Here is a 24695-nt window from a genome sequence, read left to right as displayed (position 1 = left end):
ACAGAGAGCACAGCCTTGGCTCTGTTCTGAATGAAACGGCGGCCTGTGACCGCAGCCGTTGGACACCTGAGAGCCAGCAATGGGGTGGGAAATTTTTATTTGCAGCAGTGAGTCATAACACTGCCCCCAAGTGCCCCTGGGCATCGTGCCCCAGTAGGCCCTCCACAGTCTGGGCACAGGGAAGTTTGCCCACCTCACCCCATGCCTTCTCCGCTGGCCTTGCCACTCCAAGCCATTGCCAGCACACAGCAGAGGGCAGCAGGAGCTTGGCTCCCACGTGCTGCTTCTACCGGACCCTCACCCCCTCCACCACTCAGCTTGCACTAGGAGGCAATGCTCCTGGGCCCTGCCTCTGTGGATTGGAGAGGTACCGGGATCCCCAAGACGCTCTCCAGCCCTCCTCCACTCTTGGCACCTGCCCAGTTGGCTCGGGTGCTTGCCGGGGCCCTGGCTCGGCCAGCACTTGGACCCACCTCACAGAGCCTACACTGCTCAAGGTCCACATCCCAAAGGCGGGGCTGAAACAGGGGATGGTCTGAAGCTGGGGCGGTCACAGTAAAGAAAAGCTGAAAGGTTTTTATCTGGGTGGTCTCCCGTCCACAGGTGAGCTGAATTCAAAGTCAGAGCAGGAAACTCCAGTGAGAACAGAGAGGGCCCTCAGAAGAACTCAGGGTCTGCTTTGTTATTGCTTTGGGCAGAGGGGCTTTGCCCCCAGGAGATCAAGCTTGTGCCCAGAGGCTCGCACCACCATTCCCATCCTATGAGCTACAGGGTGGGCACACCAGGGATGAGCCGAGGAGGGCAGGTACCATGTGCCTTCTCTAAGAAGAGAGTCAAGGTGATGAAGGAGAGCCTCTTTAGGCCGCACTGAATCTGCATGTGTGCACACAGAAATGGGAGAGTCAACGGGTGTGTGTGTGTAACTGAGGGTGTCCATCAGCGTCCATGTGTGCATGCAGAAGGAGCATAGCGCGGGTGAGTGAGCCCAGCAGCGTGAAGGATGTGGCCGCGGGCTGCCGTGCTGAGCATGAGCAGGTAAACAGACACCTGGAGCACCAACAGAAGAGATCAGAGAGTAGGAAAGCTAAGCTGAAAAACGGGAGGGGGTGGTTCTGCACCCCCATACTCCTCCCCTGGGGCCAGAGTCCGGGGAAAGCAGCTGATCAAGGAGGGGGGTGGTCTTCGGGTAGAGTGTGGGGTTGGCAGATGTCCACGTATGAGAGGGCACAGGGCCGCTGGGTTGCCTGGCACATCTACAAGTCTCCATGCTGATGACAACTACGGTATGAGTGTCTCCCCTGGGCCTGCCCACAGTGTGTGCCCATGCTCATGGGGGGGGGCGAGGGGGGTGTCTGTGAGGCCATGTATGCAGGTTGGTTACGTGTCTTCACACAAGCACACATGCTGCTCACAGAGACTTCTCTTCAGCCTCCAGGGGCCGCCTGGGCACCCAGAGGCTCGGCACCCCTCTAGGCACTGAGATCCACCACAATGTGTCGGTACACGAGCGTCTGTCCCTTGAAGCTGGGGGCCAGGAGCAGGTGCGCGTCCCCAGCAGGCATGTAGCAGAAGGCCCGAGGGGCCTGCACAGCCAGCTCCTGGAACCGCACGAACTTTTGGCGCCCCTCGTCCCACTGGTAGATCTGCGTGAAGGAGAAGTCACTCCCCAGCGCCAGGTAGCGGCGGCCGCCCACGAGGAAGGGCTGCATGGCCAGGGAGCCCCTGGAGGGCAGAGCCTGCACTTCAGAGAAGCGGCTGCCCTCCCAGCGCAGGATCTTAGAGTCGCCGATGTAGCGGCTGAGACACAGGTAGCTGTCGCGACCAGCACGGAAGTGCTTCACGGCCTGCGCATCAGGCACCTGGGGCACCTCGCCCTGGGCCACAAACTGCTTCTGGGTGCGACTCCACTGATAGATGACAGGCGCCTGGGAGCTGCTAGACACAATCAACCGTGGCTTGCCCTCGCCATCCACAAACTCCAGGTCAGTGTCACGGTGCCAGGCGTGCAGGGCCTGGTGGGAGTAGAAGCCATTCTGGTGCCAGCGGTAGAGGCTGGTGGCACCCGCCTTGGAGCTGTCAGCCACGGCAAAGTACCAGTCGCCGTCGATGCGGAAAGCCTCGAGGTCGTTGGGCTTGCGCACGCGCTGTGGGTCGATGTCCTGCAGCTTGGTGAAGCGTGTGGTGTTGGGGTCCCAGTGGTAAATATAAGAGCCCCCGAACAGCTGGGCCACAACCACGTACAGCTGGCTGTCCACCACCATGGGCTTGCAGTGCACGGCAGAGGGGGCTGCCGGGATGGAGAGAAGCAGCATCAGGCAGGGTCAGGCAACAGCGGGCCCACCGCATGCCACGCCCCTGGAAAAGGGGGCCACTCCCCTCCAACGCTGGCCCAGAACTAAGGCTCTCTGCTACAGTTTCCCTCTCACTGAACTTCATCCGCTTTTCCCAGCTAATAATCTGTCTCAGCGTCACTCTCCCTCCACCCTTGCCCCCAGGGTTTAAATATCAGCTGACACTGAGCACAAAATAGGTGTCCCTAGATATTGACCAGTTGTTTATCCATAATGTCGATTACTGAATTTTTGTTCTGTGAAGTCCCTGTGCTAAGTGTGAACAGATTGCCTCAATTAATCACTCTGAAATGAATCCTATTATTTTGCCCATTTCACATGGAAATAAGTAGGCTCAGAGTCTAAGGGACTTGCCTAAAGCTACCTGGCTGGCCAGATGCCAGGCAGCAGAAGAAGGAAGAGTCTGAGCCCATCCACAGCCAGGTGATAGAGCCAAGGTACATACAATGACAATTTGATGTTTGTATAGTTGTGTATAAAAACACATTATCCTAAGAATTCCCACTTTTGAAGGGGCTTTTATGTACAAGATGTCCACACAAATGTACTTTTTCTCAACAACCAGATTGATCTTACCCCTTCTCAGGCACCCGAAGCACACGGGGCCACACTCTTCACCCGTCCTGGTGTCCCTAATTATTACCTCTCCTCTCCTCCTTCCCAGCACTGCTTTGCCCACCCTCCTCCTCTCCACCTCTCCCCCCAAGAAAGCCCATGCTGAACCCCAGGGCTCTGGCAGTCACCCCAAAGCCCTTCCACAGCCTTGTTCCACCTGCCCAGATACTCAGGATCCCCCAGCTCCCAAGCTGCAGCTCAGACCCTCCATGCCCACACCCCCAAGAGTGCCTCAAACTCCATCTGGCCATGACTGGGCACATATCTGCCCTCAAACCTGCTCCTCCTCCTCCTCTGTGTTCTCAATTTCTGTTTATGGCTCCACCTAGGAGCCCCATCCAGAAACCTGGAGCCATCCCCAACACCTCCCTGTCCCTCACTCACCCACAGCTGATCAGTCCCAAGTCCTGTCAACCCTCCCTTCTGCTTTCTAATACTGTTTGTGTAGGATTGTTATTATTTCTTCTGTAAATGTTTTCTAGAATTTACCAAGGAGACCATCTGGCCCTGGAGTCTTCTTTTGTGGGAAGGGTTTCTTTTTTATAAAGACTTCAAATTATTTCAGAGATGCAGGGTAATTTAAATTTTCTGTTTCCTCTTGTGTCAGTTCACTCCTCCATTCTAAATCTCTCTCTCCATCCCCACCTCTGTTGCCCCAGTCCATGCTCCAGCACATCCCCCTAACAGTGTGCCCACATGTCTTGTCCCATGCCAAGCCACTCACCACACTCTATACAGAGAGAGTGTGCTAAAATACTGGTTGGTTTGTTTAACACACTCTGCTCAAAGCCTGCCTGTAACCTGGTCCTCATGTCTCTTGGGTCTCATCTGCCTCTTTCCACCTTGAACCTTATGCCGTAGTCATATGACCTGTTTGTGGTTTACGCATGCACGCACTCATGCACTAAGCTGTTGCATACCTTCTTGAATTTGCTCATACTATTCTCGCTGTCAGAATACCCTTCCCACATTTTTTCTCTGAGCTAAGTCTCCCTCAGCCTTCTAGACTCAGCTCAAATTCAGTGGATCCCAAATTGAGCTCACGAGCCACTCTTATCTCCTTCTTGGCTCACTGGCACCACCCAGTACTTAAGCCAGGCACTTAGGCATCACCTCTGACTCTCCCCCACCCTTCAAGACTCAGCTCAGGCATCCCCTCCACCAGGAAGACTTCCTTGATTGCCCAGGGTAGGCCTCTCCTTTGTGGTCCCAGAGCATCATATTCATATCTCCCTCCTCATACCCACCTATTATATGGATGTTCTCTGTGTATGTATTGGCCTCTCCCCAAAGACTGGAAAGTTATTATGGGCAGAGACCATGTCTCATCTCTGCCTCTACCCCTAGGAACTCAGTGGGGAGGAACAATGGAGGCCACGCATTGGGGGGGCCACCACAGCCAGGCCGGGGGTAGGTACCTGGGATTCTATCATAATCTCGAAGCTGCCGTTCCACATAGTCCCACTTGAGGACGGTGCAAGCACTGGCACCTGGCTGGGCCAGAGCCAAATAGAGGTCGCTAGAGTAGAGGAAGGGCTCGGCTGACACCGCTGGGAAGGACAGGGTCTGGTACAGCACGAAATCTGCAGGGACGAGAGGTGAGGGGTGGGAAGAAGAAGGGTAAGAGCTTGTTGGGGGATAAGGGCTGCTGGACTGGCAAGGCGGAGGCTGGGGGTGCTTCCAGGAGCTGCCCTGGGGAGGCCTGCGGTGGGGGGGCACCTCCTACCCGTGGTGATGCAGTCAAACTCCCGCAGCGGCAAGTCCTGCACCTTGTGCTCTTGGAAGCGGGGTGGGCTGGCGCAGTAGATGGGGGCCACCGTGGTGTTGGTGTGCGCCAGCCACTCCACCAGCCACTTCACCTTGCAGTCGCAGTTGAGCGAGTTACCCCGCAGGTCCCTGGATCGTGAGGGGGATGGAGGGAACCCAGAGATGAAGAGGGTCCCAGCTGCTCTACCCCCCGCCCCCCCGGCCCCGGGCTCGCTAGGCTTTTGGAAGTGGGTATAATCAAGGCTGCTCCTCGCTGCTCACATGGCATCTTTGCACAGATTAGAGAAAAGTTCCCCTCGGGCTAGATGCACCCCCATGGACATGTGCTTGGCCAGCAGAGTAGGGGCCGAGTTTCAGTCCCTACTGGCCTCCTGGGTCAGGTGCCTTTTGCAGGGTATAACCTGTACAACTATGTTGCATCTCAGTTCCTTCAAACCTTCCACAATCCTGGGTTCTTGTTGTTGTTGTTTTTTTTCTTGTGTAAATACTGATTAACGATTGTGGCTATGCTATAGGACTTTAATGTACATTCAAATCAAACATACATTTAAAAAGCACATGTTTAAGAAACATATACATATATGTTGTGTATCTCCTTCTAGGAGGCGTCCCCAAACCCAAGCCTTCCCAGCTTCTGAAGACCTTAGGATCTTCCCAATTCTAGCTCCCACACCACCCTCTCCTGAGATGCACCCCTCTGTGGCATTGTCGAAAGAGGTAGGGCTCGGCCTTACAAGTCACTCAGGATGTCCAGGGGCCGAAAGATGTCTCTAGGCAGTGTCTGCAGGTTATTGTTGGCCAGTGATCTGCAAGAGAGACCCCTGGGTCACCTGAAGATCTCACAAGAGACCCCTGGGTCACCTGACTGAGGCCAAAGGCCACAGGAGATGCGGGGTTTGGGTCCCATGTGTGTGTATCCATGATGTACTCACAGGTGTGTCAAAGACTTGAGTCCTCTGAAGGTAAACTTGGATAGTGCCCAGATGTCATTGTTCTCAATGAAGCTGGAGACAGTGAGAATTTGTCTTAGATGCCACTCAGTATCCCAGAGCTATTTCCCTCTGCCCCACCTAGATTCCTGCCCATGGTCCTGAGACAGGCTTCCATTCTGATTCTGGTGACATGAAGCCTGTGGTGACCGGGCATCCGGGCAGGATAGTTTAGGCAGAGGGATGGATGAAATGACCCTCTGCTTGGGTCCTGCAGTCAGAGGATTCAAGGGCTCTCCCTCCCCGTTCCCCCCTTCCTCCAGCCTTCCTTATTCAACCTGCCCTCTCAGCCCACCCAGGCCAGGCTCCCTCCTCCCTTCTGGTTCCCATTTCCCCACTCCTTGCCACACACAGGTACTGCAGGTGCGACAGTCCTGTGAAGGCGTTGTCTCCAATCAGAGTAAACTTGTTGGAGTTGAGTAACCTGGAGAGATAGAGGGGGAATTAGAGCTTCCAAGGGTGTGCCCACTGTGCCAGCCCCCCAGTCTGCAGCCTCACCCTGGGGCTTCCTCACAGTCCCAGGGCCCTGCTGCCCCACCTTGGGACCCCAGAGCAGCGCGGCAGCAAGACCAGCCAGGAGCCTGTTCTGGGCCCAGAAGCTTTTTGCTTCAACGGTAGAAACAGTCAGGGGCAGATCTCTCCTGTCACCCCACTGTGTCTCTCTGTCTCTGTCTCCATCTCCACTGTCTGTCTCCCTCCCTCACCCCAGCTCACTCAGTCCCTCTCAGACTGCTGGTGAGTTTGAGGGTAACCCGTGGTGAAAAGGAGCTGGGGTAACTCAAAGGCACTCTCTCCTGCGACTGGGGCTTCAAACAGAAACAGCCACTGTTAAAATTCCACACCCCCCACTTCCCTCCCTTTCAACCCCCAGCTCTTTCTTCAAATCTTGGTCCCTGGGGTCAGCTGTCTCTAAGATGACCCCTCTCCCCTGCCGCGTCCACCTTCTGGCACCAGCCCAAGCTACTGCACCCAATTTCTTTGGGTCTCCATTCCTAATTGGGCCCCAAACACCCACTCTTGGCTTTTGCATGCAACCCCCTCCTTCCTTCTCCCCACTGCTGCTCCCTGCACCCTTCCTGACTCTATGCCGCTCCACCTTTTGTGGCTCTCCTGGCCAGCAAAAGTAAGGGACACCTGCATCTTCACCTGCGATGGCTATGGCTACGTGCATTTGCTCGGCTCTCCCCAGTCCAGGGTCTGTCCTCTTCCACTGCCCCACCCCCTACCTGCCCTACCCCAAGGCCCTGTCCTTACAGGAACTGTAGCAGTGGCAGGTGGGAAAATGCTCCATCCTGGATCTCCGAGAAGGCAGCATTCACCAGGGTCCTGCAGGGGACAGTGGGGTCAGTGCTGTGGGGACTCTGCAGGGACTGGGGGTGGAAGGGCACACAAGGTGAACAGGGCAATGGTTCTACACACACTTAGCCTGGACACTCCCCATTTCACCAGCCCAGGCCCCCTATCTGGGGCCACCCTTCTCTTCTCTTTATGAAAAAGTCATTGCCTTCCTTCATCACTCCCCCCCCCCCCCACCCCCCGCCACGTCCCTGAGCACCAGGGGCCCCCGGCTGAGCTTCCCCTTTCGCCAAAAGAAGGTTCCAGTACCCACACCTTCAAGACCATCCCAACACCCACCGTGTGCTGGGTGCAGTTGAGGGATGGGACACTGGGATGGGGGTGGGGGATTAGTATCCTGCTCTCAAGGACCGCACAGCCCATCTAGTCCCTGAGGCCATTTACTGCAAGTGACAGGCTGGCTGGCCCAGTGCAGAGTGGATGGAAGACCAGTGGAAGGCGGCTGCCCGGTGCCAGGGCTCTGTGCGGGTGCATGTCACTTCTACCCCTCCCCCCAACAAGAAGCCTTTCTGCCCTTGGTGTGACATCACAGGCAGGGGCCCACATGCTCTTGTAAACAACCCCTCCCCCCATGGCCGGAGCCCTGCACACAGTAGGTCTCACCGAGCTGATGGTGGTGATGATTCATTCTTGGCCATAAACTCCTGTTTTCCCCAGCCATGGCTGCTGAGCCTGCATGACTACAGAACTCCCTGCCCGGCTGATGCCTTGAATCTCCAATCCTGAGGACCCCTGGAGTCCTGCCCCCCACACTTTGTAGAGGGGGAGCATGCATCCACTCGCAGAGGGCTCTTGCCTTGCTCCCTCTCTCCGCTCCCCCACCTCCCAAGCCAGGGCAGGACACTCACAGAGAGATGACCTCGGAGGGCAGGTTCCTGGGCACTGCCTTAGAGTCCACGCAGAAGGCGGTGTCCCTGGTGCAAGAGCAGCTGGGCGGGCAGGGGGGCGTCTTGGGGGGCCTCTTGGCACTGACTTGCAGCATCAGGCAGAAGCCGAGCGCGGACAGCGCCAGCAGCCGGAGCCCGGAGCCCCGCCTGGCCCGCAGCCCCGCCATGCTGCCTGCAAGCTCGCTCGCGGACCACCGGCCGCAGCCCCCGCCCCGCGGGCTCTCCGCCACCCAGCGCGGGCTGGCACCTCCCGGCCGCCGCCGCCGCCGCCGGCTGCTGCCGCAGCTAGGGGCCCGGCCGCCCGCTGCGGAGAGCGGACTCCTCCAGCCCTCGGGCGCCGGCTCCGTCCCCTCCCCTGCTCGTTCTCGCGCGCCGGCTGGGAGAGCTGCGCGGGCCCGGAGCCGAGCGCGGGCTGACCGGCGGGGGCGGACGCGGACTGCGGCGGGGGCGCGCGCAGGGCGGAGGGCGGAGGGCGCAGGGCGCAGGGCGCAGGGCGGGGACGGGGGGAGTCCCGGGCTGGGAGTAGCCCGAGAAAGGAGTGGTTGCGGCCCTGGCCGCTGTGCGTCCTAGCAGCGGTCTCGGGTCTCCGGGGGGCCGTCTGCTTGCATGTCCGGCACCCAGGGAGGCTGTCGTGAGTGCAGGTGTGCGAGGTGTGCATGTGCCTCCTCCGCGTCTGCACGGCCCCTTGCACTCAGGCCCCTATCGCCTGGTGGGGGCATTTCCGCATTGTGGGTCCACGTGTCTCTGTGTGCCTGTCCCTCTGTCGTGGCCCTCAGGGGGACACATCCTCTAAACAAGAGTTCATGGGTGTGTCATCAGCGACATGTGTGTGTAGCTGTGTTCACATGTGTGTCCACGAGCCAGTGAACAGAATGTGCCTTTGTGTCTCTGTGAGCTGAAAAGGGAAATGTTTGTCACTGAGTTGGAGTGGGAGTGTGTGGAATTCTGGAACATCTCTCCCTACCCAACCACGGACTGTTGAAGCTGGGTAGAGCCCTGGACATTTTCCAGTACAGCTCTTTGTCACAAATGAGGAAACTGAGGCCCAAAATAAGAGGAAAGCAGCCCAGCTTGATGTCACATCTACTGTGTGTTATGTATTCTATGTACTTAATCCTTCCAAACTTTTAAGGTGGATGATATGAATCCCTTTTTACAGATAAGAGAGGTGAGGCTGGTAGTACCCAAAGAAAGGGACAGAACAAGGATTTCAACCCACTCTGCCCAACTCCAAATTTCATAGTCGTACTTTTTTTTTTTTTTAAGATTTTTTTTATATTTATTTGAGAGAGAGAGCACAGGCAGGGAGAATGGCAGGCAGAGGGAGAAGCAGGCTCCCCACTGAGCAGGGAGCCCAACATCTTACCCGATCCCAGGAACCTGGGATCATGACCTGAGCCAAAGGCAGACACTTAACCGACTGAGCCACCCAGACGCCCCCACAGTCATACTTCTATACCAGGTGTTTCCAAAGTGTGGTCCAGGGAGTCCAGGAGAACCTTCCAGGGAGTCACTGAGGTCAAAACAATTGTCCTAAGAATGTTAAAACTTAATTTTACTTTTTCACTTTCACACTCTCACGAAAATACCCTGGAATTGTCCAGAGGCTACATGATGTATCTTCTTACTAAGCCAGAAATTAAAGAGATTTGCAAGGGGTACCTGGGTGGCTCAGTTGGTTAAGTTGATTTTGGCTCAGGTCATGATATCAGGGTCCTGGGATCGAGCCCTGTGTGGGGCTCAGCGCTCAGCAGGGGGTCTGCTTGAGGATTCTCTCCTTCTCCCTCTGTCATGCTCTCTCTAAATAAATAAATAAATATTTAAAAAAATAAAGAGATTTGCAAAAATGTAAACAATGACACTCTTGTCTAATTTTTTGCTTTGTAAAATAATTTTTTTTAAATTTGTGTTATTTATCTTAAAACATAGAATGGGTTTGTTATTGCAATTTCATTAATTAATTAATTAACCCTTTTCAATTTCTCAGTAAATATCCATATGGTAAATATCAATAGCTATAACCCACATAAACAAAAGCTCTTTGGAGTCCTCCATATTTTTTAAGAATGTTAAGGGGTCCTGAAACCAAAATGTTTGAGAACTGCTGCTCTCCGCTGTGTTACCTCCCTGGGGGGGGGGGGGGCGGTCTGTGTGCGGGATTGACTGTGCCAAAAGTTCGGGGGTACAGGACCAGGGGAGCCTGGAAGTCAGGTGAATGGGCTCCCAGTCTAGTGTTCTTTCTATATCAGGCCAGGAAACTGAGATCACTGGGTTTAAGATGTGTCCCCAGCTGTCCCCAGCCTCTGCCAACAGGGGCTTCTCTGATTGGAGCTTACGTCTGTCCATGTTCTCTCAAGCAGGGATGCCCCGTCCCTCTGATGCTCACTTGCCACTGCCCATCCAGCTGCTCGTGCAGCTCTCTGTATGCCAGCGTGAGGGAAGACAAGCAATGGGGATGGGGAGGGCGGCCGGGGCAGCTGGGTACCATCCCCACCCGTCCCTGGCACGGCTCTGCCCAGCGCACAAAGGGCAGAGTGAATCTTGTCCCAGCCCCTGCAGCTGAGGAGCTGGAAGGGGGAAAAGAAAAGGCTCACATAGAAGGGGTGGCTCTGCATCACCTACAGTTCTCCCAGAGGGATTTAGCCCAGAGACAGACAGAGAGGGGGAGTCTGGGCCCTATTCTCAGCTAGCGAGAAGAGGTGTTTTGGGGGATGAAGTAGATGATGATAATCATGATGATTGGATTGATGATGTCATTGGATCTTCACAACAGCTTGGAGAGGGGGACAGGATAGGCAGACTAGTCCCATTTCACAGTTGAACACACTCAAGCCTGGAAAGGCAGAAAGACGGATTCATTCAGGGTCCCAGAGCTGGCCAGTGAAGCAGCAAGACTTCCACATGCTGAAGAAATGAACTCTTGACCGCTCACCTGGAGCCCCTTCATGTTTGGTGACCATCCTATCCTTGAATATAATTACATGTTGGCTGTGTCGTGCTCCTTGCCCTGCAGCAGGTACAAAGAAACCTCAGGAAAGCATGGTCTCAGGGCCAGTCCCAGGGAAGATAGGGCAACACCAAAACTCCCACATAACTGATGAGAACAGCAGTGTGTGCTAAATGGCAGGTGAAAGGGCAGCAGGAGGCCAGGAGATTTTGGAGGAGGGAGGGGGGCACCGTAGCCTGGGCCAGTGAGGTGGTGGGGCAGCTGCCGTTGGCTCTTGCCTGGCCTTGTAGGGCTGATGGCACTCGGAGAGGTGGAGAGGCATCGAAGGTGGGATTTCCAGGAGGGAGAAACGGCCTAAGTAAAGGCCAAGATGTGAGAAGTCTGCAGCAGAGGGCTGGTGTGGGGTGTGGGGAGGGGGGCGGGGGGGGGCGGGGGACAGCTATCCATGCCCAGCTAAAGGTCCCTCCTCGTTTCCTGAAAACGAAGATGAGGACCCCAAGACCTCTACTGGGTCAGTGCCAGAGGGGTTGGTGCTAGCATCTGAACTCCCCTTATGAAACTTGAGGGCAACCTTCTTTCCCCAACCTCCAAACAGGCAAAAACAAGTGGAAGAAAAAAGAAAAAGAAAAGAAAAACCACAAAGCTTGTGAGAATTACAGCCAAAGGGCAGCCTGCAGGGGAGACTGAGGACCTGAGAGAGCAGAGGCTTCTTTCCAAGAGAGACTCCTTTCTCAGCACCAGCTGATGATGGCAAGCCCTACACACAGCGCCCGTTCGGAACAAGCTCCACAGCTGGACCATGCGGCCCCCTGAGATGCCCGCAGGGACCCCGAGATGCTTGCAGTCCTCCCTGGCTCTCCTGCTGGCCCGCTGCCCTCCTGGCTCAGGCCCAGTGCGTGTGAGTCAGCCAATCAATCGCAGCGTTGCCAGGACAACCCGGGGCGGGAGTGGGCGCGCTGGGGGCGGGCAGGGGTGGGCACCACAGGCAGCGGTCTCCTACATCCGGCTCCTGCATACCCCAGCGGAGGCTGCACACGGTTGAGAGGAGGATGCCTCCCCCTCCTCCCTGGACCCCACCCCCACCACTGCTCCTAGGACACTTGCTGCTAGAGGTTTCAGCAAATATTTAAAGGGGCAGTTGGGGGGGGTGAGGAGGGGGGTGGGAGCAAACACTCCCTCCCCTCCCCTCTCTCCTTCCCTGAGCTTCTCAGGCACTCTCAGCTCAGATGCCATGCTGTTGTGCAACCTGGAGGCTGAAGGCTCTCCTGCTGAAGAGGAGGTCCTCGTGGGGACAGGGCAACCCTCCAAGGCTGGAGAGCTGGGGGCCAGCTCATGATTGAAGGGCAGGGCCAAGGTGTAAGGGAGCCCCCAGGCCAGGGACAGGAACTGGGGTGAAGTGTTGGAGCTTAAGTATCAGGAGGCTAAGGGAGTTAGGCCCAGAGGAGTGAGGGTGGGGCTCTGACTTCGACACTTAGAAAGTTCCAAGGGAAAGGCACCGTAGAGACCACCTGGCCCAGCAAGTGGAGGAAAGCTCAAGAGAGGATGCAGCCATTGGTCGATTTAGTTTAGTACAACCAAGCAACAGAAGTGGCTTTGAGGAAGGAGGTAAAAGAGATGGAAGGGAGAAGGAGAAGGTCCAGAAAGTGCATCACATTGGGGTGAGGAGCATTCTCAGGGCAAATTTAGGATCCGAGGGTATAAACAGAGGAGCCTAGAGGGATAGGGTCATAGGCAGCACCAAGCAGGTGAGATTCCAGAATGAGGAGATGGGGATCCCATCAGTCACTGCAGCCAGCCCTGTGCAAGGCTGTCTGGGCACAAGAAACGAGTGTCAGGTGTGGAATCTGCTATCAAAAATGGTTCCCTGTTTACTTGATGCAGAGAACCCGACAAAATCATTCCCATCAAGAGGTTCAAATCTTCACATTCATTTTAAGAGCACTCATGAAACTGCCCAGATCATCAAGGGCAGGTATATCCCCAAAGCCACCAAGTATCTGGAGTCACTTTACAGAAACAATGTGGGCCATTCCATCATTATAATGGTGGAGCTGATAGGTGTGCCCGGGGCCCAATAGTGGGGCTGGACACAGGGCCAGCAGCCTGAAAAGAGTGCTGAACTGTTGCTGCGCATGCTTACAAATGCAGAGAGTAATGCTGAACTTAAGGGTTTAGATGTAGATTCTCTGGTCATTGAGCACATCCAGGTGAACAGAGCCCCCAAATGAGCCATTAAGTTTACAGAGCTCCTGGTCGGATTAACCCCTGCATGGGCTCTCCTTGCCACATTGAGATGATCCTTCCTGAAACAGAGCAGATTGTTCCCAACCCAGAAGAGGAGGTGGCACAGATGAGAAAGCCCACAAGAAACTGGAGAAACAACCACGTATGGCCTGGGAATAAATTCAGCATAAAATAAATGTGAATAAAAGTAAAAGCAGGGGGGGAAAGCCTTTAGCTTCCAAACATGCCCATAGCAAAGGATGAAAAACCACACATTAGTAGGCAAAAATTTATAGCCAGAGGGGACAGTTTTCAGAATTAGGAAAAGAATGACTAGCGGCAAGTTTGAGGTTAGGTACCAGATGTGTGGGTGGAGGCCAGGCAGGTGGCATACTTGAAGTGAAATGTGAGGCTCTCTGAGAAATGGCCACATATGAACCCCCACACTGATGCCAAAGCATCCATCTGCCTTAACAGGGCCTCCTGGGTCCACAGGCACTGCCTTCTCACTCCCCTTCCTGGAGCTCATCCCTCTGCACGGGGGGAATTCTGTTGGGAAGTGTGGTGGACTCCCCATTGGGTCAGACCCCTGGCTGCCTGAGAGGTTCAACCTGGCAGAGGGACAGGAAAAGCCACAAGACTGCAGGGGCAGGTGCCAGCAAGAAAGGCGGCCAATGCCAGGAAGACACCTACAGTGGGAGGTGCAGATTGCCCAAGGGCAAGTTTGCTCAGCACACCCAGCTTTGCTCTGGCCAGGGCCAAGAGGACTCATGGGCCAGGGCCAAGGGCCCTCAGGCGCTCTCGCAGCTGGCTTATCGGGACCTCAGTTCTGGAGGGCCAGGAACAAACAGGCTTCAAAGCCAAGGGCTTAGCTGGCAGAAGGAGGCCGGATCCTTCACCTCTGTCCCCTCTCCCTACCAGCACATATAAGACCCTAGTCACACTTGGGAGATGAGAGGGGAAGGCGCCTACAGCAAGATGGACGTGGGCAGCAAGGAGGTCCTGATTGAGAGCCCGCCAGTGAGTATGACCGTGTGTGTACATGTGTGTGAGCTGGGCCCTGCCTCATCCAAGCTCTCTGAGCCGGTGTCTTCATCCACCTTCATTCACTTCATTAACCTAGGACCGTGCTAAGTTAGGGCAGGGACACCAACCACTAAGGCAGAGTCCTTCGGGGAGATGGACATGGCAACTGATCATTCCAACGTGAGGGGCCGAGAGCCACCACAGTGGTCAGTGGAAAGGGCTGCAGAGAGCACCGCGTAAGCAGACACTATGCGGGGAGTCACAGGAAGCTTCACAGAGAAAAGGACATTTGAGCTGGCTCCAGAAGAATAGGTAGGAGCTCACTAGGTGGAGAAGGCAAGCATTGCAGGAGGAAGGGGTAGAATGTGTAAAGGCAGGGAGGTGTGAGAGAGCATGGATTATTTGGGGGAACAGAGAGGGATGGGGATGGCTGGGGTGCCAGGGGTCTGGAGGAAACAGCAGGAGATGAGACTGGCGAAGCAGGCTCCCTTGGGTCTCTCCACGCTAGACTTCATGTTTAAGCCTTTCTGTTGGAATCCAGACCACCTCCTCCAAGAAGCCTTCTCTGATCTCAGCCCTCCTCTGCAAACCCATAGCATTGGTGTCCGGCTCTGGGAGGGTGTCTAGCTTGTGCAGAGAGAAGAAGGGCCCTGCTCATGACCTCATACCTGTCTCCCTGCCTGTCCCACCACGTCAGGACTACTCGGCAGCCAACCAGGGCCGTTTTGGCATCATCCCCTGCTGCCCTGTGAGCCTCAAACGCCTTCTCATCGTGGTCGTGGTGATAGTCCTTGTGGTCGTGGTGATTGTAGGGGCCCTGCTAATGGGTCTTCACATGAGCCAGAAGCACACTGAGATGGTGAGCAGGCCCAGAATGGGGTGGGCAGTGGGTAGAGGACACGCCAAACAGAGGGGCTGGGCGGGCTGGGCAGAGAGTGAACTGTCGGGGGGTGGGGGAATGGAGGGGAGGAGGCAAGGGGTGCCTCAAGAAAGGACAGAAGCAGGAACAGGGTGGCAACTCCGGCTTAGGCTTTAGAGCTGAGGGTGGACATGGGGACTGAAGGGATGAGTGGGGAAAGAGAAATACCAGGCCACCCTGTGCCCTCCCCCAGGTTCTGGAGATGAGCATTGGGGGACCAGAAGCCCAGCAGCGCCTGGCCCTGCAGGAGCGTGCGGGCACCACTGCCACCTTCCCCATTGGCTCCAGTGGTATTGTAGTGTATGACTACCAGCGGGTGGGTATACCGGACTTCCTGATCCTGGGGCTGGGGCTGGGGGCCAATGACAAGACTGCTAGGCCACCCAGCTGTGCCACTTCATGCACATCCATCTCTCCCCAGCCCCTAGCCCTTTTGCCTCCCCAGGCTGAGCCCCAGATTCCAATAGGACTCCCTCAGGTGCCTAACCTAGAGGGAGATGGCCCAGGATCAGGGTTAGGGAGTGAGCGAGGCAGGGCCTTCTTGAATGAACTCTGGGCTTCCTGTGCTCAGCTCCTGATTGCCTATAAGCCAGCCCCAGGAACCTGTTGCTATGTCATGAAGATGGCTCCGGAGAACATCCCAAGTCTTGAGGCTCTCACTAGAAAGTTCCAGAACTTCCAGGTAGGTGTGTGGGTGAGGAGGAGTGGGTTGTCCCCTTCCCAGGGCTGCTGGGAGGAGCATTTGAGATGACAGCTATTTGCCACCTGTAAAGCGTGGGGGCTGCCAGGTAGGTGCCCGTCTCTAAACTCACCTGTACCACATCTTCCCTACCAATTCCCCAGTCCTTCCCTGATGCCAAGCTGCTGGCCTCAGCTGAACCTCACTCCCCGGGGGCTTCTGACTCCAGCACAGCCCCCTCTTCACTGGTGAGGAAAGCAGGGCTTTTCGGAGGCTTGGAGAGATGGCCTGACACACCTGAGGTCCCACAATAATGCCATAGGTGAGACAGAAACTCAGTTCCCAGGCTCCAAATTAGGTGCTCTTTCCAGGTCAAGCCTGCAGTGTCTACCTCCAAGCTGGGCCAGGAGGAGGGCCATGATGCTCGCTCAGCATCCCCTGGGGACCTGGACTTCCTGGGCACCACAGTGAGCACCCTGTGTGGCGAGGTGCCCCTCTACTACATCTAGGACCCCTCAGGTGAGCAGGTGTGACTGCTAGGGCCCCGAGCAGCAGTGGCCCAGGAAGGCTTGCGCCACCTTGCCATGTCAGCTGACCAGGAACTGGGGAATCCACTGAGCTGGGCCATCTAGGGAGCTCAGGGGAGGGAAGTTCATAGACCGCCCCCTCCCAGTCCCTCTCCCTCACATAATAAACAGTGTTTCTTTGCTTCTCAGGGCCTGTGGAAGCCCCAAGTGAAGAGGAAAGATCCATGCGCTAAAGGTCTTTTGCAGAGAGATAGCAAGCTGCTCCTACCCACACCACAGGGACTGGAGCTGGAGAAATGGGAGCTGTGGGGAGAGGTGGGAGCGGGCAGAAGAGATACGGCTCCTAGGGCCAAGGGGCTCCTACCACGAAAGAATAAAGCAGCCTGATTGAAAAACAAAGGGTGCACCTCTTGCATCTTCCCACACGCCCTCAGTCCTGCTCCTGGTGGGGCCAGTTAGGGGCAGGGGAGGGCCCTGGGGGAACGACGGGGCTTTCCCCTCCCCCCCCACCCCGGTCAGGGCGTGATGGGGGACAGGGGGCAGTGGCGAGGGGACTGGGCAATCCACGGGCTTTAGGCGCCCTCCAGTGGTATCTCCCAAGGGAGGACGAGAGACAGAGACAGCCAGAGACCGACAGAACTAGAGAGACAGGGACCGCGATGGGAGAGGGCGAGGGTCCGAGAAAGGCTGAGACCGAGCAACCGAGAGACGCAGGCAGAGAAACGCAGAGACCGAGGGGGCGGAGGTGGGCAGAAGCAGCGGAGCGACCTGACAGCGTGTCCCGCTGCCCGGGACCGGACTCGGGCCCCGCGCCCGCGTGACGAGCCGCCGCTAGAGGGCACCTCGCGGGAGCGGCCGTCGGCCGGGCACCTCGGGGCCCGGCGCCCCCTCCTCGGCCCCGCCGGCCCGCGCCCCGGGCCGCCCGAGCCCCCTCCCGGGGCGGGCCTGCTCCCGCGGTCCCCGCCCCCGGCTGGCGCGCCGCCCGGCCCGGCCGTGCGCTGTCCCGGACCCGAGGGGGGCCGAGCTCCGGGCGAAAACCCGCCTTCCAGCGAGCTCATTTCCCTAAAAGGGGGGGGGGAGGGAGGGAGGAGAGAAGGAAAGAGGAAAAGAAGGGAAGGGAGCGGAGAAGGCTGGAGGCGCAGGGAGAGGGCCGAGGAGCCGGGCCGGAGAGGGGGCGGGAGACAGGAAGGAGGGGGGCGAGGACAGGGAAGGGGGAGAGGTAGGGACGCGCGAGGGGGGGCAGCGCGGGGAGGGAGCGCGCGGGCGAGCGGAGGGGAGCGCCCTCCCCTCGCCGCCAGTCCTCCGCTTCCCCTCTCGCCGGCTCCCGCGTCCGGGCGCGACCCGCCGCCGCCGCCCCCGCCGCCGCCGCCGCCGCCGCCGCCGCCGCCGCCGCCACCGCTCCTGCCGCCGCCGCGCCCTCCAGCATGCCCGGCGTGGCCCGCCTGCCGCTGCCGCTCCTGCTCTGGCTGCTGCTGCTGCCGCGCCCGGGCCGGCCGCTGGACTTGGCCGACTACACCTATGACCTGGGGGAGGAGGACGACTCGGAGCCCGTCGGCTACAAAGACCCCTGCAAGGCGGGTAGGCGCCCCCCACCCCGCCGACCGGCCGGGGCGCCTGGGGCCGGGGCGCGGGCAGGCCCCGCGGGGAGGCGCGGGCTGCTGAGGGTTTGGGGTTGGGGGAGGACAGTCCAGTGTGGGAAGCCGGGAGCTGCCTGGTTGGCAATGCAGTGGGGAACAAAAGAAAGAGGGAGAGAGGGAGGGGGAAGTTTGGGGGACTTTTAGGACTGAAGTTGTGCTGCTATTTGTGGAAGCTGCTGCCGCTGCCCTCTCTTCCCAGAAGATTCCTGGGACAAGCTCTTTGGGTCCAGGGAGAAACCTGCGGCCAAGGAGGCTTTTCCTCCTGCAGGAAACTTTTCTGGCCAAACTCCCGTGTGTGTGTGTGTGTGTGTGTGTCCGTGTGTGTGCCTGTGTGCCTGTGTGTGTGTGCACTTTTCCCTTGTCCCCCATCTCGGGCTCCAGGACGTTGCTGTTTTCCAGCCTGTCTGGGCTGCCCCCAGGCTGCACATCTGTCTGCCCAGGGGGTGCGGGAGGCCTGCATCTCCGAGGAGCAAGTCTCCTGAGGCCCCTACCCAGCCCAAGTGAAAGAAGAAAGTTTTTCAAGGGATCCTCTGATGTCATGCTCCCTGGGTGTCCCATGGTCCCCCCACCAGACACAGCAGCCTTCTGGGACAGAGGAGACAGCTGTCAAAGTTAGAGAAGCCAGCCAGGGAGGGGGGATTACCTCTGCCCTTAGGTGCCAGAAGTACCTACCAAGGCCAAGTTGGGGTGGAAAGGGGAAAAACACAGAGAACTCAAATACTGTGTATCCGCTCTCTTAGTCCACAGACACTGGAGGCTAATTAGCTGAGGTCAGGGCCCCAGAGTGTGTGTTTGTGTATGTGTGTGTGTTCTTTGTCCATGTAGACCCCATGTAACCCCTTCACTCCTGCTGGGCCCAGAGGGGTCTTGCCCCTGGAGTGACCAGATGGCCAGGCACTCAGGCCATTTGCCTAATCAGATGACCCTGAACAGGCTGCCTGGGACAAGAGAACACACAGGCCATAAGATATCATCAGAATCTTTCCTCAACTTCCTGCCTCTGATTTCAGCCTGTCTCCAAATAACCAGGGACAGGGGTAGTGGCCCAGTCCCTAGAGTTCTAGGAGTGCCTGTATGTGGTATAAGAGGTTGGGTCCCTCTAGTCCTGACCCTGGGCTCCCTACTTTGGGTGAATGCATCACACACAGCAACCTACAGAAGAGGTAGACCCTTCTTCCAGTGGGAGGAGAAGCCAAATCTCAGCCTTTCTCCACCCTTGCTGGGTTGTGGGTAAACCAGACATTAGCCATCATCTTTCTCCCTGGGCTTGGAGTGGGCATGAGGCTAAGCGGATGGAGCTTGGGCTTTGGAGGCAGGCAGACCTAAGCTGTCAATCCTGGACCCACAACTCATTAGCTCTACTGCCTGGGGAATGTTAATTATCATCTCTGAACTTTGCTTTTCTCACCTGTAAAATGGAACTGATAATATGTCTCTCTGTAGAGTTGATGGCAAGGATTAAATATGAGAATATATATAAAACACTTATTAGAGATTAACACACAGTAAGCAATAAATGTTTGCTGCCTATTCCCCTGTTTTCTGTGCCTCACACTCTCACTTCATTTTTTTCTGAGGGAATGGGCTGGGTTTGCTGGAAGGGAGTGTCTCCCTGTCCCTGTCCTTGTGTCACTTATTCATTCAGCTGATCTACATGGACTGAATGCTTATAATATGTGCCAGGCCCTGGGCTTCATGTTGGGGGAGATACAGAAAAGTGTAAGACATGGCCCCTGCCCTCAAAGGGCTTCCAGTCTGGGAGGGGCATAAGACGCGTGGGGATGTAACCAACCGCACCAACCAAGAGGCGTTCTGTGCCACCTTGGGAGGAAAGGGCTTAAAGGCTCAAGGAGCCCCTTACCCCTCTGCAGGCCTGGCGGTGGCAGTGGCAGAGAACCACGGCTCACAGCAGGCTGGGAAGGTTTGGGGGTTCGTCATGGAGGAGGGAAGGCCTTGAAGAATGGGTAGGAAGTCAATCTGATGTATTTCACTCCTGGAGGGATTTGGAGTGATTTTCGGAGGAGGCGGCAGGAGGCTGAGGCTCTATCCCCAGTCTCAGATTTCATGCTAGGGTGGGGCTGGCTGAGTTGGAACTTCAAACAAGGGCTCTGGAGAAGGCTCTGCCCCAGGGTGAAGTGAGGCTGATGGGGAGCTGGGCCAGGCCTGGGGGTGGCCGAGAGGGCCCGAGAGCCTGACAAGGCCAAGAGTCAGGGTCAGATCCAGGCCTCCCTCCTGGGGGTGACTGCTGCAGCCTTGCCTACCTCCACCCTGACTCCCTAAGACCCCACGCCAACAGCCTCACACCTTGCGTCCCTAGGCTCTTCTCTCTGTTCATGTTGCTGTGTCCTCTTGCTCCCTCTAAGCCCCGCCGTCCAGGTGCTAGATGTGATGATGGCAGGAGCACCAGGCTTTGCCTCCTTTGGGTGCCCCTGATCTGCCTGCTTAGCTCTGCTCCCTTCACCCTTTCCAGCTCTCTCCTCTTCTCCTCCTTGCACACGGAGGACCAAGAATGAAAGTCCTGTTGAATCCCCTGGCTCACCTTTCAGGATAACCAGGCCCCTTCATTTGAGTTTACCTCCTGCACTTACTGTCAGAGGTAGGGCAAAATTGAGGGCAGTAAGGCAAAATTAAGACCCCTGATACCCTGGAGAGTTTCCTGGATCTTCTGGGCAACACTAGAACAATAGGCGGGAAGCAGAGTTGTTCTATGTGTGTGCTGAGAGCTGGTTCCACCAAGCTCATTCTCTGGTGTGCAGGCCCTCATGTGCACATATGAGCTCTCTCTGTCTCTCTCTCTTTCCTTCTCTACCCCTTGCCCAGGGAGATTGCGAATCAGCCCTGATTTCTTATATGTTAGGATGCCAAACCATCAAGGGGGATCTTCCCTGAGATTCCCAGCTCTTGGCAGTGAGCCTCAGGGCTCTGGGAGAGATGCGGGAGGCAGGAATGGGGACACAGCTGCTCCCAGAGGCAGAGAAGCACCTGGGGAGTGCCCTTGAGCCAGTGAGGACCTTACTTCGGCCCTAGCTGGCAGCTCAGAGGTTTGCTTGCTCTGAGAAGATGAGGTGGGCTAGTAGCTTACCAGCCCTCATCACTGTCCCCACCCCAGGGGCCTTGTTGCCCAGGTTTGGACTTCAAGAGGCCTCAGTCACAAGTTTTGGAGGTTGAGAAGTGATCCAGTCTCTTGCCAGACCACATTCCCCCTCCAGACACTCTGAATGAGTCACCCACCCACCTATGCCCCTGCTCCCTGAGTCACCTTCTCTTTTAGGTCCCCCAAGGGAGGAGGAAAAGACTTAGAATCTCCCTGGGCTCCAGATGGAGGGGGACCAATGGGACTCCCCAGAAAGAAGGAACTCTCAAGAGTTCTAGTTTCTCCAGAAGATATTGGGGGAGGATGGGGCGGGTGTAGAATGTGTCACTCAGGCCACTAAGGGCCTCCTAAGGATATCCAGGGGAATCAGCTAATCTCTCTGTCTCTCTGTCTCTCTCTCCACTCCCCCCATTCATTTCTAAGGGTGCCCTTCACCTTTGGGAGGTATAGCCTGTGAAATGTGTACATGCAATAATTTGTGTGTTTGAATACACTAGGGCTTGCACAGGGAAGTAGTCAAGAGAGTGTTTGGGCACGTTTGTGGGTGTACTCCTGCTTTATGGGCAAGTCCATCCAACTGTGCATGTGGGTATTCCTGAGTACACGTTGGGGTGTGTGCAGATATGCACCTGTGTAGCAGCATGCAGCTGTGATTAAGTACGTGCCCATGTCCGTGGGAGCTTGAGTATGTTCTCCCCCAGCAAGAAGCTTGCATTTGTGTGATGGGACATGCGTATGCGGATGCCTTGCCGTGCCCCAGGGGAGGAGACTCCGGAGCCAAGAGGCCTACCTAGAGGATGGGCACACGAAGTCCACCTTACTCTTTCTTTCCTCTCCTGCCCCCAGCCTGACTATGGAGTGGCCATGAGTGCTCCCGGCTGGTTTACAGCCAGAAAACAAAACAAACTTTTGATCCTGTGTTGAAAACAACTACTACCCTGACCTTGACCCCAGGACTTCCTTCCGGGTAAGGGGGGTTGTCCTGGACTCTCCAGCATCCAGATTCCCTAGCTTCCCCATGGGGGAATCCCAAATGGGCAGGGCCTTCAGGCTCAACTCCTGGCCAGAAGGCTCCCCTGCCCACCCCACGCCTCCCCACCCCCACTCTGTTCCCACACATTCTTCAGCCATGACATCCCCACCACAGGACGCCCGCTCGGCAGAAGAGCTCTGTGGCCATCCTAGGGCCTGTTGCGCCTTCCGCTTGCCCTGCCCCCCACACCGCCCTGGTCTCACAGGCCAGCACGGTTCCGTGGCCTCTGTACTTGGAATTCGAGGTTCTGCTTCTGAGCACTCTGGGGCTTCACTCAGCCAGGAAGCCAATGGGGGTGAACCGATATGCCCTTGGAAAGTGGAGAGCTGATCTTGAGCTTATGGGGCTGTTTGGGGGGTAAGATTAACAGTGACCATTTAGTGGGTACTTACTGCGTTCCAGGCTCTGTGCTACGTGCTTTATTTACATGCCTTATTTCATGCAGTCATCCTGGGAGACAGATTCTATCGTTAGCGCCTTTTTATGTAGGAGAAAATTGAGGTTTAGAAGAGTTTCTGTGACTTGTCAGCTAATAGGAGCCAAGCTGGGACTCAAAGACAGGTCTGTCTGCCTACAGAGACTTTGTGCTTTGCTGCCATGTCCAAGGACGAGTCTAAATGTGCAGCCACGTGTGTATATGATGGTGCCCATGGGTGTGGGCACGTGAACCCAGAGGTGTCAGTGTCTGTGCAGAGGTGAAAGGTGTGTCAAGGTGTGAGGGTATCCGTGTGGCCTGCGTGTGCCTGTGTGAATGTTGGCATTGTCTTCTCGGAGTGCACCTCTCATCCCACCACCTTTGCGTGCCAGCTAAGAAACGTCTCCTGCTGCCATCCAATCAATTGCTGAGCCAAGTCCCCCAATGGTGACATTTTATGGGAAAAAAAATCTTTCTCATGTGGTGGAAGAGATTCTGGGCCACTTACCAGCTGGTGACCTTGGGCAAGTCATTTCCCTTCTTAGGCCCAAGTGTTCTGATCTCTGAAGTCAGGGAGGTGGGCTGGAATCTAGCCATGAGGTTATCTCTCGAAGAGTTTGTAATTGCACACTCGTAGGCAAATGCACAGGTGGAGCATGATTTAACGGGCATGCCCTGAGTGGGCCAGGATTAAATGAATTCATTAATGGGGAAGCACTTTGTCAACTGGGAAGGTGTCATTATGGCTACCATTACTGGCTTACTGGGTTTAGAACTTGCAGTTAGTCTCTGTGTGTTGGAGCTTGTGCATGTGTGTTTTTTAGAACTGTCTGTGACCGTGCATTTTGTGTGTGTGTGAATGTGTGTCTGCGTGAGTGTCTATTTTTGTGTATGGGAATTTACGATATGGGTTCTACAGCAGTAAGGCACTTGAACACAACAAGTGCTAGACTGGGAATCAGGAGGCCCATGTTACGAATCCAGCCTCTCCAGCAACTAGCAGTGTGGGAGATCATTTCCCTTCCAGGCCTCAGTTTCCATATCTGTAAAATGGAATGTTGGCCTGGATAACTGCTAGAGGGGACTCCCACGTTCTGTCAATCCAGGTCTAGGTTGCATCAGAGTATGTGTCTATGGGCATGTGTCTTTGCAGGCCCAAAGAATATCGATGTGATACTTGACTTGAACAAACACTCTGGAGTGCCTTCCACCTGCAAGGGTGGTGCGGCGCTGCTTGGGGGGAATGGGAGTGGGGAGCATATCTCTGTGACTTCCATAGCTCTGTGTTTGAGGGCATGGCTGTGGATGTCACCATGTGCCTGATTCTGTGTATGGTGAAGTGTGTGTGTGTGTGTCCACCCAGTGGGCCATCTGGGGCGGAGAAACCTGTGTGCAAGGCCTCAAGGTTAAAATAATTTGTGTAATGCTGCCCGCCAGGCCTGTGTAGCACTCGGATGAAAAGCAGATGTTGCCGTGGGTGGAGCTTCAGGGAAGCTGCTCCCTGAGCTCCACCCCCATCCAGCTCAGCCTCCCGCCTCCCCCAGCCCAGCCCGGTGTGAAGCTCGCTTCTGAGCTCCTTCCAGAGCACTCAGCTCCCCAGCTTCCTCCTGCTCCGGACTTCTCAAAAGGCAGGCGGATTCTTGAGCCCATCTCTCCAAAAACATCTCTCCCCAGATCCAGAAGTCAAAATGGCCTATTCAGGGGGCTCTATGACCCCCCCGGCCTTCCTTCCTCCAGAGAAGGGACCCTGAAACTGAGAATAGGAGTCCCTCGAGAACAGTTAAACTTCTTCCTCCTGGCAGGGCAGCTCCGTTATGTGTCCTGGTTTCCCTCATATGCCTCTCTGCTCTGTTCTTATTCACATCCTCCCCTCCATCTTTGAAACCGCCTTTGTTGAGTGAATACCACATGCTCAGCGCAGCACCAGGGTTATGGGCCCACAGAGTAGACGCTCTGTTATCTGACCCCCTTCTGCTTTCTTCATAGCACGCATCACCATTCTTGAGTTCAGTGTTTGTTTATTTGTGTATTGTCAAAGGTTAGCTCTACACAAGCAGGGACCTCTTCTATCTTGCGCATCACTCGGCTGGTGCCTGGCCCACAGAAGGTGCTTCCTAAGTATTCAGAGTGATGGGAAGAGTGACATGGCCGTGTCTTCCTCTGGTAGGGGGTGGGTATCAGCTTTGCTGGATTCCCAACTCCAAAGTGAGCACGAGTCTCCCGAGGGATC

General features: G+C 56.2%; 3 protein-coding genes across 6 annotated transcripts in view; 2 read left to right on the top strand and 1 right to left on the bottom strand.

The window, feature by feature from the left end:
- Positions 1 to 560: 560 nt before the first annotated feature.
- LGI3 (leucine rich repeat LGI family member 3) lies at positions 561 to 8451 on the bottom strand. The gene is made up of 8 exons (XM_045879988.3): positions 7927 to 8451; positions 6977 to 7048; positions 6075 to 6146; positions 5666 to 5737; positions 5468 to 5539; positions 4693 to 4862; positions 4385 to 4549; positions 561 to 2287 (listed from the first exon to the last, which is right to left on the bottom strand). The coding sequence occupies exons 1-8, from the start codon at positions 8130 to 8132 to the stop codon at positions 1470 to 1472; spliced, it is 1647 nt and encodes a 548-aa protein (XP_045735944.1). The 5' UTR covers positions 8133 to 8451; the 3' UTR covers positions 561 to 1469.
- Positions 8452 to 14086: 5635 nt separating this feature from the next.
- Positions 14087 to 16268, top strand: SFTPC (surfactant protein C). The gene is made up of 5 exons (XM_045879313.1): positions 14087 to 14155; positions 14859 to 15020; positions 15274 to 15396; positions 15652 to 15762; positions 16131 to 16268. The coding sequence occupies exons 1-5, from the start codon at positions 14087 to 14089 to the stop codon at positions 16266 to 16268; spliced, it is 603 nt and encodes a 200-aa protein (XP_045735269.1).
- A 1227-nt stretch (positions 16269 to 17495) lies between these two features.
- BMP1 (bone morphogenetic protein 1) overlaps positions 17496 to 24695 on the top strand; it is a 43042-nt gene continuing 35842 nt past the window's right edge. For 2 of the 4 annotated variants that reach the window (XR_008506495.2, XM_045879990.3), the window contains exon 1: positions 17499 to 17864. Coding sequence is in view for 3 of the 4 variants with exons in the window: in XM_045879990.3 (XP_045735946.1) it covers positions 17711 to 17864 (154 nt within the window). In the remaining variant the exon portion in view is untranslated. Of the gene's footprint in view, positions 17865 to 24695 lie in introns of all 4 variants that reach the window. The other 2 variants (XM_064585419.1, XM_045879989.3) reach the window with 2 other exon arrangements.

This window comes from Mirounga angustirostris, unplaced genomic scaffold, assembly GCF_029215605.1.
Source record: "Mirounga angustirostris isolate CCGP_5_RB_7025 unplaced genomic scaffold, mMirAng1.0.hap1 SCAF_2, whole genome shotgun sequence".
Taxonomy (NCBI): domain Eukaryota; kingdom Metazoa; phylum Chordata; class Mammalia; order Carnivora; family Phocidae; genus Mirounga; species Mirounga angustirostris.
This window is presented reverse-complemented; position numbering and strand designations above follow the sequence as displayed.